Raw genomic sequence first — 14,139 nt, forward strand, 5'->3', positions numbered from 1 at the left:
ATACCATTACTGACACTTTGCGAGGTATTTCTTATTAATAGTAGTGCAACAGGTCAAGCGACTAAATCATCCTCTGAACATTGGAGGAACTGTCTTACTAAGCAGGAGCTACAGTGTGTGATTCCAAAGATGCAGGTTGTTGAATAAGACTGTATCAAAACTTGACAATTCATTTGTCTTTCAAATTATCATTTAGTTTTTATTCGTTTTCAGTAACGGAATTAACACTGCAGAATACCAACCAAAATGTAATGAGTTTCCTTTTGTCCTTCCACAGGGATGATGGGAAGGAGGGTCTGAAGTTCTACACCAATCCATCCTACTTCTTTGACCTGTGGAGAGAGAAGATGCTGCAGGACACAGAGGACAAGAGGAAGGAGAGGCGGAAACAGAAGGTAAGTCTTGAAAATTACAAGCACAGGGCCCTGGCAGCGTACATCTTGTTCATGCATCAGTTGAGGACGGTGTTGACTCACTGCAGCAATAGATGGAGGTGTTTGGGATGAGCTGCTTTGAGAACAATGAGGTTAGCGAGTAGGAAGACATGAAGTCAGAGTGAACAATAGGCTTCCTGTATTCTGTGTAGATACAGATTGATGTGTCCTGCTTGAATAAACTGACAGGGTGATTCACTGACATAGATTCACAGCCCTAATGTACGCTAATGCATTAATTAGCCACCACTCACTGATTAATCAACTCCTCCTTTAGTCAACCCTCTTTCGTTATTACTTGTATGATCACTACATCTAATTAATGGTAGCATCTGCTGTTCACTTGTCCTCATACTTTGCGTCACCTCTCTGCCACTGTACAAACACACACACACAAACACACGCACACACACACACACACACACACACACACACACACACACAGACACACACACACGTAGCCTCAAGAGGAAGATCTGTACACACACACGCAGTCTGATGAGCTTGTATAATTTTAATTACCAGAGACACACACCAATTAAATGAAAGAGCTCTTTCACATCCATAGAAAGCTCCTCTCGCCCATCAAATGCAGAGCCCTGAACCCCTACTCAAAAGAGAGGGGTCTCCCACCCACAACACCAGGAGCTCTAATCAGCACCAGCTTGCAGTTCCCTGCGTGGGAAGCAGGGCGTGCTCCACATTTTGCCCCCTCGCAGTCAATCAAAGCTTATTACATTCATGTCAATGAGGAATAAGGAGAGTGATTTTCCACAGAGGGTTGATGTGAATGAAGAGGATATAATTTGCTGGTTATGAGGTTTTTAATGATTGTGGGAATGGTGCAGAGAGGAAAGAGGGCGAGTTTAGCGAAGGATTAGTTGGATGGCTAGAGAGAAATGAATTATATTTATATGTTGTTGTTTATTAGTTTAGTGTTCATCAGCATTATAATAGCATAAGAAACATACATGGATCTTTTTTCTAAATGTAAAATGAAACACAAAACTCCTTTGCAACAGTAGAAAAAGACCTTATTTACTTCAGAGGGTTAAGTTGATATAATTGCATGTATCTTAAGCTCTTTCCAGTGATTTCATTCTAATTAAAGCCCCGGGTGGGCTCAGCTTGTAAAGCCTTGTTCATTTCCCTCTTCACCAAACTGGCAGTTAGACAGACCCCATGGAAAGGCCTAGAAGTCACACACAGGGAGAGCAGGATGGATTAGAGGGATTACACACACATATTTGTTGGTTTGTGTAACCATCATGGCGGATAAATGGTCTGAATGAGGATCAGGGTAAATACAGTGTGGTGAAGTTATGTGCGTGTCTATGGAAAGCATGCAGAATCAGTCACTGAATTGGTGAGGAGTGGAAAATAAAAGAGTTATGCACACACATACACGCAGGCTCAAATCTACACACTCAAATGGGTGAAATTTAGTGTGTAAAGCATTGATAGATTTAGAATTTATCAGTTAGCTTATTGAGTGGTTCTGCCATATCATCTTAATGTGCCTCAGTCATGGTGTTCATGAAGTGTGTGTGTGTGTGTGTGTGTTGCTGTAATTATGTATACCCTCTGTACTCTGCCTTATTATTTCACTGGGAAATTACAGATACCCACACCATTCTTTGCTTCTAAACTTCTAAATATTTTTCACGATGACAGTTTTACTGTAGTAACTTAACATGGACACACACACAAAGACAAACAGACACACACACACACAAACACAAACAGACACACATAGGTACTGATATGCACAGACTATGCTTAAAAAGATCCGAATTGATCATGATCCACCATGCAGCTGCAGTGTCGAGGACCTGACAGGCAGTGCCACCTGTCAGTTAGCAGGAAACTATCTGAGATTGGCTGCCAATACATTTTGTGTCGTGACAGACAATGTTCCAGCTCTGTCTCACTTTCTTTCCTCCCTAATGTCATTCAGTCTTCACTTGTACTCTTTCACTCTTAAAAATAATAATAATAATAATAATATCATCATTATTATTGTTATTATTGCAACTTTATATTTTTAGCTATGGCTGAGAAATATGCTCAGAGTTAATATCCAAATGGTAAACATACACTGAAGTGGTAGCCCAAAAAAATACTGTAGGTGCAAATGCATGGCTGCCACACTGAGTTGTACAAGGAAAGTAATCAGAAGACAGTTCAGATGAGGAGTTCCTGGCATGTTTAATAAATAGAGCTCAGCTCTTGTGTGTAGAGAACTGAAGCTGTAGCTGACTCTAAATAAATCACCCCTTGAATCTACTCAACCAGCAAACGAGGTTTGGATGCCTTCTGGTGAGGAGCAGAAGCAACTGAATTCAGCTAACGCACAGGGAGACACAGTTCATCAGTTCAACTCAAGAGTTTCTTCTTACACCACAGAGGAACAACAAATCAAATATTTTAGCTCAGGGTGTTGAGGAACCAGATTGAATGACTCGAGGAGCTAAGTGGCAATGAGGGCATTTATACTAGAGAGGTATAATTTACACAGTTTGAACAGTATCAGTAGTTAAATGTACAATACATCTTATCCAACAGTTTTTCAGAGATTTAGTCACCTAAAATAGATCAAGTTCTCAAAGCAACCCTGACATTTCCTCATGTAAGGTGTCAGTGCTCTGTTATAGGAAAGATCTCTATTTACAGGATCAAAATTCTGAATAGTCTATGATGTATATTCTGATCGAGGGTTAGGGAATCAAAATCATAATGAAAGGGTATATGAAAAAGTAAAAATGAAAAATGAAAACATCACTTTAAAGCCTGGTTGGAAGAAGAAAAAAAAGACAAACTCTCATCCATGGGAGAGTAAAAATGTGGAATCAGTGCATTGAAGTTGAACGAAGTGGTTAAGAGTAACAACACAGAGGCTACTTGAATGTTGGCTGAAGTGAGACAATACTGTAATTTAATTCTCCGTTACTGACTACAGACTAGAGATCTGGAAACTCTTAAATGACAAAAAGAGGAACAAAGAGTGGAACTAGTGAGATCACCATTTACAATATTTCCACTGTAGATGAGTTTGTCAGAAGAAAAGGAATTTCTGAACTTTATCCCCCCCTGCTTTATCTTTTTCAAACACCAGGCGTTTTCTTACTGAGTCATATCACTAATAGTCTAAAACCACATTTACACACAGTGCGTTACATACAGGCACACACAGATTAGCAGCCAGTGATAAATGAAGAGCAGCACAGGGTAGAGAGAGGGGAAAGAAACCTGCAGTGTCCTAATCTCATTAGCTCCTGTGTTAGCCTCAGCTTCAATGGATTAGCAGGAGACTATGCACTGAGCCAGTCAGAGGGAGACACAGAAAGTGAGAGGAAAGTCCCAGGGTCACATGAGAAAAAGAAGTGAAAGACAAAGAGAAAGTTGGCAAGAGAGGGGAAAGAGAGAAACAAAACATCACTGCCTTTCTTTGAGATCAGTGTCTGAGTCCACACTACATCGAGGTTTTGTCTCTAGCATTTGGATCCCCTGTGGAGAATCGCCTTTGGACCTTCCTCTCCTATTCCTGTCTCATTATAGCACTCACAGGCATTTTATTGGAGAATGCTGACATTTAAATTGCAGCCCCTTCTTATTTAATACACTAAAGCGGGAATAAATGTTTTCCGAATTTGTCCTAGCTGAAAATTATTGCGGCCAATCCTTATTAAAATCTGGGGGCGGCCACTGCTGCATGCTAATGACACAGCTTGATTAATTGACAAGCCTGTATAAAAAATTTTATCTGCATTGTCGCAGATAAATTCGACACATATATATACAGATATATGGTGGTTTAAATTTGGTAAGTCTGATGTACAATAATGAAAAGGGAGCTGTAAAAGAAGAGGGCAAGTTGTTTGTTCAGTAAAACCAGAATTGTTGTTTACAAGGAGATAATTAAGGTCCACACACCAGTAAAGACAAAAAACCCCTCTGTTATTTTTCTTGTTATTGTCATGGGACACATACATAATCTTCTTGTGAGTGTGTGCAGGTTTGTACCTAAAATTAAGAAAGTCGTTACTTTTTAAAATTTTTTTTAGTCTTTTGTTATGAAGCCCTTATCGAACTCATAAGTGTGAAAGACTCTCTTCACACTGTTGATTTTAGCTGCACCTGATGGTCATGAGTTTAGTTACCATTTTAGATAGTATCAAATTATCTGTAGAAATATCAACTGTGTCCACTTGTGGTTACAGACTAGTTTGTGCAACTATTTTCACCATTAGTGACGGTTTTGGAAAAAATATAGAGTATTCATTTGTGCCATACATGTCAAACAAGATGTCCCTTATGAATGTTTCAAGGGAGAGGATGCGTCAGAAAAAGCCACAATCACATTTGGGCGTTTTAGGTCTGACCTGAGGAGGGTCTTATTCAGATACGAAACCTTTTCCTTTCAACAATAAAATGTTGTGGTTCAAAGCTTCAGGGAGTGTGTTGGATCTTTCTTTACCTACTAGAGCCAGAAGCTGCCGTAAATACCATGAAATACCAAGAAGACATCTCTCTGCATCCACCCCCCAAACACGCATGCGGTAGCATCAAGCAAAGAACATCATGTCTCCATCACTACAGCTTTCTGATACAAATTTACATAACAAAGTTCCCCTCACGACAAAGTCACCCAATCCTTTTACCCCCCCCCTTGCTGTGGTTGCCCTGGCAACCACTCCGGTCCACTCAAGAGACTGAGACAGTTGGCTTGGGGCGGTGAGACGCAGAGATGGACCGAAACTGACACCCCGAACGGTGCCCTGCTATGGGCCACAGCAGCTGCACACATCCAACGCTGCTCGGCTGTCAACACAGACACACTGAGCCTTTTGTGTGTGACTGGGAAGAGTTCACCTCTGGAGGATATTTGGAGTGGGAGAAGATATCGGCGAAATGTATCTGTGAACTCCGGTAGAAAAAAAATGAAGGACTTCTATTTAGACTACGGTGAACATTCAGGGTATTGGAGCAGGACGTGCAGATTCTGTATTGCACAGACACTGTAGCAAATGCAAATAAATAGAGAAATGGATTTCATGTTAAATGTTGACATTTCAACATGATGGTTTGGAAGCTTATTGCAGATCTTATTTACAAAAATCCTTATCATCCAGATATTGAAGATGCATGTTAAGTATTTTACCCTACCTAGTCCACAACACAGCTACAGTATATACCAGGCTGCCTTAATGACTGTTTCTGACCAGAGAGAAGCTTTGTAATTACTGTGATTTAAGCAGCAGATTCTTTGCTTAAACAGCATCTTTTACACGAGGACTTAGAAATATTTTTAATGTGATTTAGATTACATGCAATCACCTCATTAAAGCAGCAGTTTGCATGTTAGCAAAGAAAGTTGTTCTCAAATTAACTCCTCCCGCTCTTTACTTGTATTGTAAAAACAAGGCACAAAGTTATCCAGCTGCACATCAAGGACAAAGTTCTGGAGCTAAATAAGAAACTGAACATGTGTGTGATATTTTATAATGTTTCCGTGGTAAAATCGGTTCATGTTAGTGCCTTATACCTGTGTGTCATGGAAGAAGAAATGTGTATAAATACTGCTTTAGGATCTCTCATCCTCGGACTTCGGTCCTCTCAACATTTTCTTTGCATTCTCTTTTTCTGGATCCTGGTCTAACTCTGTCTAACTCTGTGCAGCTGGAAATGCCTTATCTTGTTTGTCCCAAGGGCCTTATAAGAGTCCTCTCTGAAACTCTTCCTCCCTTCCTCAGTCCCTCAGAGGTAAGACACCCCACCCCCACCCCCCCCAAAAAAAAAAAAATCCACCAGAGCATCACCTCCTAACGCGATCGCCTGCAGCCTTCCCTCCCTCCCGTCTATCCACTCCCACTTTGGTTTGCTCTGGAAAGGTGAGCTTTCCATCTCCAACTGGTTACTAACAACCCTCCTGTATTTATCTGTCCTGGCTGCATCCCAGGTCTACTTTAGGAGTAGGAGCCCAGGGGTTTTGCTTCAAGCTTTTGGCAGTAATCGTCCAAAAAAGGGGAAAAAACAAAAAACATTGTACTCAATTTGACACCTCTCTAAATTTAGTAGTTTTATCCTAGCCTACGAATTCTGATTAGATGTCTGATTAGTTCTCCAGTGCATTTTTGCTCATAAAATAGGCTGCTGAGTTTTAAATGTAATTGTTGTCCTTAACATACATGAAATTAAAACAGAGAATATCCTGGTTCACACTCAAAATCAAAATAATCTTTTGAAGTTCTCCTTAGCTGGATCTTTATTCTACTGTACTGCAGAAGAGTACCATATGTATGCAGACAGTTGTGGCTAGAACACACTGCAAACGCTAAGTCAATGCATCAACAGTCAATGAAGTTTTATTTTAAAAATTTCTCAGCTGCTGCGAAAAAATTTTTTTTATTCTTTTCTTTATCTCTGGCTAATATCAGGTCAACCTGACGCAAAACTGTATATTTGTTAAATTCAAAATACAGTCAGTGATGGTGTTCTTCAGCCATACCTGTCTGCGTCTTTTTTTTTTTTTTTTTTTTTTTTTTTTTTACAACTTCATATCCACAAAGAAGAATTGGATATAATACGAAAATAAGAAATTTGGGACACAGCCATGGAGTAGACTCCTCACTAACAACAAGACAACTCACATCTGTCACATTTGGGCTAGCTAACAACTGTTTTGAGATAACTGCACATTGCTTTGGAATGGGGGCCCTCTTCAGATGCCTTGCTTGCCTCACTGGCATTGGTTAGTGGTCAAACTAACTTCATATTCTGACACACATCTAAATCCATCAGTATTTTTTTTTTTTTTTTAAATTGTCCAATGATTACTTTGTTACTCTCATCAGAAAAATCAGTAGCTCCAGATAAATACAGTACAAGTATGTACATACGAAATCCAATAGATCAGCAGCAGCAGAAATGTGTGTATTGTGTGAGAGGTTTGTGTTATTGTCAGCAGCAGGGCGGTCTAGTGGCCGTGGGCCTCTGCGGGCCTCCCTGTGCTGGGTTATTTACCCGGTAGGATAGAGGCAGTTCTGCTGAGTCTGTCACATCGAGCATGCACTCAAAATACAGACACACGCATGAGAACACACACTTACATAAATCTATAACTGCTGTATCATACACACTCAAAGTGCTTACAGAGCGACACTTCCTCTGCCAGTGCCAGGATGACGACCTAGCAGACACACACAGAACCCCTTAAACTAGTTACATTTACAACGGCTGAGAAAAACACATGCGCACACAGACGCAGTGTTTCTTATTTTCTCTCATATACAAATGCACTGTACCTCCCTCCCTTGTTTACTCTCTGCTTTTTTCCATCAGTAAAGACTGTTTTTACCTTCACATTTCTGCATTAAAACCTTCACTCTGTGACGCCCTGTTGGACAGATGGTTGTCTGGAATCGACAATGAATTTGACTCTGGCTCTTTAACTGGGTTTCTTTGCCCTTTTGTGTCTACCACCTGTTCTTCCTGCCACTCCTCACTGTACTATCTATAATGCCAAAATGCCATAATAATAGTTTATAAACCTCTGATTAGTATTGCTGTATGTTCAGTTTTTTTTTTTAATTTCTGTTTGTTTTTTTGCAGTTGCAGTAGCTCTTTAATGCTTGTTTAAATATTGCCAAGACACTATGCCTGCAAGCCTTCCAGGAAGTCAGAGGTTAGAGTAAAGCTAATCTTCCAAATTATATGGCAGAAATACAGCTGAATTTTAGAGGCTCAGCAGAGGACAACAAGTTAAAATATTTCACTCTCAAATGCAGCTCCCTCTGCCTCCGCAGACAGTGTCAGGATGCAGAGCTGTCTCAAGTTTGTCAGTTCGGATGTATGAATGTGTTGGAGTAAATGTGTGTGTGTGTGTGTGTGTGTGTGTGTGTGTGTGTGTGTGTGTGTGTGTGTGTGTGTGTGTGTGTGCTTGTGTGCTTGTGTGCTTGTGTGTGTGTGTGTGTGTGTGTGTGTGTGTGTGTGTGTGTGTGTGTGCTTGTGTGCTTGTGTGTGTGTGTGTGTGTGTGTGTGTGTGTGTGTGTGTGTGTGTGTGTGTGTGTGAGAGTGAGCGCAGAGGCTTCCCCACAGCCAATGCCTCATCAGGGGTAATGGGCCATGATAAATCAGGTCCTAATCAATGTGCATTACCATTAGGATTTATTCCCACGCTCTCTCTCTCTCTCAGCCGTCCAGCCACAGCAGTGGACGGGCAAAATCAACATAATTTAGTCTAACCAGACGAGATGCTGTCCACAACCAACGTTGTGTTGAATCAGCCGCCTGTCAGCCAACATGTTTCATTTGAAGACCACCGCGCCCACGCACGCACGCACGCTCACAAAGTGTGGAATAAGCAGGATGGGCCACCCTGGAGGAACTATGTGACATTAAAGAAATCGATTAGTATTGGTTTTAACTGAGAGTGCCGCTGTCGCAGGCTGGAAATTAAGTTTCAGAGGCCTTTTCTTTACCTCGCCTAGAAACATTTCTGGGAGAAACCATACACGACAAATGTGCATTCATACAAACACACAATTTGTAAGGTGTTTCTGCTAGTGGAAATAGAATTGCAGTAGTTGTTTGATCCCTCAGATGCTAGAAAGCCAGGAAACAGGAAAATGTGTTTGTTGAGTAAAGGCAGTTCGTAGAATAAGTTTTATTTCATCCATACTACACTACAGCTTTCTTAATACCTGATTTAATAATGACCACAAATCTGCCTTTCTAAGCCAATTACCTCACTTTAAAGGATACGTCTGGCATTACTGCATATTTTTCTTCATATCAACTAATTCCATGAAAAGACTAACAAGTACAGTGTGTGTAGCCAAAGCCTGATTTTGGATTGTTCCTCTTTTGCCATTACCATTGCTCTCCTGAAAAACTATTAAAAACACAGAAACTAGCCACACTTCTGCTCTGGTTGACGTGGTTATTCATTACCATGAACATGGACACTGTAGTTTATTTTAAATCAATCCCACATACGCCATCATGCTGTAAATGTGTATTATTCCACCGCTGAAAATAGTCCCAGTGAAGATTCACTTATTCAGTATGAACCATGGGCTTGGGGCCGAGTGCCACAGGCAGGCGGGGAAGTCAGGAAGTATTACTAATGCATTGCTGTTTTTAGTCTTGCAATGCATTTGCTGACATTGAGAAAAACATAGAATAACACCATCCTTGTCCTTAAAATAAATGCTAATACAGGTAGACAATGTATTTTCAATTGAATTGTTTGTGTCAGGATTGCCAATTATTTTCTAATATGAATGCATAAGGTGGTTCAGGACAACTAAAGTGACTGAGAGGGGTTTTTCATGCATATCGGTCTTTAGTTAAACTCTAAAATGTCCCTCTTCATTTTAGTGTCCTTATTGTTCTATAATCTGCTATGTATTATTTTGAGTTGACTTGCGCATCTGTGTGTGTGATTTGCATGTCATTCTTTAGTGCGTGCTGTTGTTGTAGCTCTGAAAGTCTTTCCCACACGTAGAAACACACCTTTGTAGTTTGTCCTCCCATTCCAGTGAGATCTCTCTCTTTCTACCTGAGTCTTCTGTTTGCGCTGAAGCTCAGCGCTGTTATTTCCCTGTGTGTGTGTGTGTGTGTGTGTGTGTGTGTGTGTGTGTGTGTGTGTGTGTGTGTGTGTGTGTGTGTGTGTGTTTGTGGGTGCAACCACCTGCATTGTGACGCCCCCGGACCTGTGCACGTTGTCATTTTCTGTTTAACAGCACTTTTCTTTTCCCCTCTTTCCCTTTTGTCCCACTTGCTCTCACTGCCCACTCTGTTTTTGTCCCTGTTGACTGTGTGCAGCGTCGTTGTGCTCAATCCAGTGCCGTGTTGATTTTTTTGAACCCCCCTCCCCTCACCCCTGTTGCTTCTCTTGTGGTTTTTGTTTTTGTTCTTGTAGTTGCAGGATCCCCGCATGTATGATCAGGTCTATAAGTACTTAGACCTTCCAGGGCAGGTATGTGAAAATACTGCGATTATTTTAAAACACTGTGTGTGATTTCTGCTACAGCAGCTTGCTGCTCAGTTTCTTTCCAACCCTTTAAAGTGTGTGATGAAAGTCGGTCATGCGGAAGTCTGGGAGGCAGGGAGTGCAGCCTGATGACGGACATGAGATTATGATTGCGGAAATACATACACATATTTTCAATTGGTCACTTAATTGCCTGTGGTACTTTTCTAAATACCATGCTTTCTCAAAGTTACACACATATACGATGATTTGATTTGGTGAGTCACTGAGCACTCCCTGTTCCCAAGCTTGTATGACATAATATTTTCTTTTCTGTGAAGTGCTGCTCCTTTAAAAAAAAAAAATCTGTGATTGGTGTCTTCAGAGAGCTAGTTCAGTCCACTTTTTAACTGTAAAGTCCACATCGCCTAGTTTACGATGGATAGACGTTTGACAACAGATGCCATGTAACATGAAACTGAATTGTTTAAGAGGGAGGCTTTGGTATATGGATATTTCTGTGGATGTAGCAGCATTTAGCATAAGGAGAGAATGTAAACAGCCAGAGGGGGCAACTTAGATCCATGTTTAAAATTTGGACTGGATTGTGCGATTGGTGTTCTACCTGAATAGTCATTAATGTTTCTTTTACCTGTGTACTCACCTTTTCCTGTTGTTATAGTGTGTAACAGGCAGTCACTGTATGTTTTGTCGTATAAGATGACAAATGAAATGTATTTAACGGCGCCTAATCTGTGGTCCTTTCTCTCCTCCTCTCTCCCTTCACTATGTTCTTTCTCTCCATCCCAAAACTATCTCTCGTGGGTTCGTCCTCCGTTTGATTCCCACCGTCTCCCGCGTCTCCTAATCTGCCTCTTCCCTCTAACCGTCTCGTCCCACGCCGTCATCGCCGTCATCTCATCCCGCCCCCCATCACCTGCCTCTACCGAAGATGAAGGCGATAGACCGTCCACAGGAACCGGAGAAGGTACCGCGGGCGCCTCACGATCGTAAGAAGGAGTGGCAGAAACTGGCACTGGGTGCAGAGCTGGCCCAGGATATATCTGAAGACAAACACAGAGAGGCCAACGGATCTGCAGGTTACCACAACAACAGGTGTGTGAAGGCAGAATTCTAAGACACACACATTTAGGTCTACTTTTAGGCATACAGTGACCATTTTTTAAGTGTTACAGGTGTCAAATGATGGGACTAACACGCGCGTACATCTTGGTAGCCATTGAAATACAGGATACCTAACTTCTAATTTAAGATATCAATGATCTTCAACAATACTGATTTGGATAAGCACGGATTTGTCAGCAGGATGTTTTCACTCGATCTACAAAATTCAAATTGTGCCCACTCCACTGAGAATGGGTTCTTGAAATTTACACTTCACTGCCACAGAGGAAATGCAGCTACTACCGCAATGATTACAGTCCCCCGCAGGTGCGATTGCATTTATTGTGCCACAAAGCTCTTGTGCCACACAATAATTTCCCTGCCAGTCATTGTGATTAGTAAGAAACGATTTTATGCAAATTGGTAGTTTTCGTGGATTTTCGGTGCCATGAGCAGCTGACAGAAAATCTTTTCTTTAGGCGTAGATGAGGACGGATTTTAAGCGCAATATCAGCACATGTGGTTATGAATGCCTGCTCCTTTATGCGATGACCAAATAGCCAAGGTGTTGCATGATGGAGGGATACACCGAGGCCACGCGAGCAGCCCAGCAGCACTGCCAAACATCACCCAAGTTATTTTTTGTAGCTAAGGCACATTTGCATTAATTCTGACGAATAACAAAAAATATGTAAAACTGGTGCAAGACACAGCCATTTGAAAAGAAGCGACTATAACTGTAATTTTTGTTTGAGTAATATAATTCACTGTAGAAGAATATATTTTAAGCCTTGACCTGCCACAAATGATACTATTTTCTGTATTTCATTTCGTTTTTCCAGTGTTAAGATACCTAGATCAGATGTTGACTCCACGCACTTACTAAGAAAAACTAATGTCCTTCTTAGTTTCATGTGACAGTTTAAAGTACTAAACTGCTGTCATTCATTCCCCCCAAAAAAAACATTAACAAACTTGAACAAATTTCAATGGCCAGGAACACATCCAGCCATTACCTTGTTTATACATTTTCAGTATTGTTGTCTATTCTAACATTTCCCAACCTGGGGACCTGGACCCCTCCAAGGGACAGTGAGATGATTTCCAAGATAATGGTCATGTTGCAGATCTACCAGGATAAGAGGATCAAAATTATAGACATTTTTTTTTAACTTTTAGGCTGTTGTGATAAAAAAAAAGAAAAACGACCAGATGAGACAACAAACGTTAAATTAAAACAATAATCAGAGGTACAAAACATGACATGAGTCAAGGACAAGTGAGAAAATGAAAACGTACCTCTCTGCTCAGGGCCCCCTTGTACATGGAGCATTTGGACGGGCCCTTCTCGCTGGCGGCGCTGCCCTACAGCCAGATGAACGAGCTGCTGAACCGTACCGGGGACAGAATGTATTCGCGGCCTCACGACCCTCCACCGCCACCTCCTCCCATGCACCCACTGGGAGAGATCAAGCCACCCTCTGTGATCAGGTGGGACAGGAGACCACACGCGCACGCACACACACACACACACACACACACACACACACACACACACGCAGACACGCAGTCACAGTTTCGTGTCCCCTCAGAAAACTTCTATGAATACTTTTTGCTTTTGTAAAGCAACTGCAAAAAGTTGTAATAATAGTTAATGCGTTGGCCCACATCTGCCTGCCAGAAACTTACTGAGAAACACAATTTTGCTCATACGGTGGACAGCTGTCGCTCAGGAAGTAGAGCGGGTCGTCCACTAACCAGAGGGTCGGTGGTTCGATCCCTGGCTCCTCCAGTCTGCGTGTCGAGATGTCCTTGGGCGAGACGCTGAACCCCAAATTGCCTCCACGTGTGAACAGGCGTGTGTGTAGAGAAAGCGCTGTATGAATGTGTGTGAGATATGGAGAACGTGGCATGTAGTGTGAAGCACTTTGAGCGGTCGATAAGACTAGAAAAGCGCATATGAGTGCGGTCCATTCCAAGCAGATTCAGGTGTGAAAAATTATATGAATTATTTGTAAATACTGTTTCACCTTGCTTATGAGTCACACGCACATAAAATTGGAATCCTAGCCCCATTTCTTTGGTATTATTTCTATTATTTCATTTTTTTTTGAAGAGGATGAGGATTTTTCGCAGTTAGAGCTTAATAGTAAAATGCAGGGAAGAAGGGATGAATGGATGGATGGAGGATTTGTGGACTAAAGACAAAAGAAAAAGGCAACGGCTCGGAGAAGGGGCAGGATCAATAAAGTGTTAAGACCAATGAGCGTATTACAGGTTGTTTTTCTGCTTCACACTTTTGTCCCCGATGTCACTGTTTGAAGGGATGGAGAGATCAGAGGGAATGATTAAGGCTGCTGCTGCAGCACCATCCGTGAAATATCATTGATTTTTTTTTTTGCAGAAGTTCTTGCAGTTATCTTCTCTTCTTACTCTCAAACTTTGTCCATCCCCGTCTTTGTCGGTCCCCTGTTCTTATTTACTTTTCTGACCTTTGATCCGGGTGTCTCGCTGTCTCTTCCTTTCTCATTTTCTCACTTTACCCCCTCTCATCTCTTCTCCACACCCAGTGTAGCTCATTGCTAGGATATTGGTAAAGGCGCA

General features: G+C 41.5%; 1 protein-coding gene across 4 annotated transcripts in view; it reads left to right on the forward strand.

The window, feature by feature from the left end:
• wasf1 (WASP family member 1) overlaps window positions 1–14,139 on the forward strand; it is a 59,032-nt gene that overhangs the window by 41,526 nt on the left and 3,367 nt on the right. The window contains exons 6-10 of one of the 4 annotated variants that reach the window (XM_040125199.1): window positions 278–395; window positions 6,114–6,197; window positions 10,360–10,416; window positions 11,363–11,526; window positions 12,847–13,026. In XM_040125199.1, the coding sequence (XP_039981133.1) occupies window positions 278–395; window positions 6,114–6,197; window positions 10,360–10,416; window positions 11,363–11,526; window positions 12,847–13,026 (603 nt within the window). The remainder of the gene's footprint in view (window positions 1–277; window positions 396–6,113; window positions 6,198–10,359; window positions 10,417–11,362; window positions 11,527–12,846; window positions 13,027–14,139) is intronic. The other 3 variants (XM_040125200.1, XM_040125203.1, XM_040125201.1) reach the window with 3 other exon arrangements.

Source organism: Xiphias gladius, chromosome 4, assembly GCF_016859285.1.
Source record: "Xiphias gladius isolate SHS-SW01 ecotype Sanya breed wild chromosome 4, ASM1685928v1, whole genome shotgun sequence".
NCBI classification, from domain to species: domain Eukaryota; kingdom Metazoa; phylum Chordata; class Actinopteri; order Istiophoriformes; family Xiphiidae; genus Xiphias; species Xiphias gladius.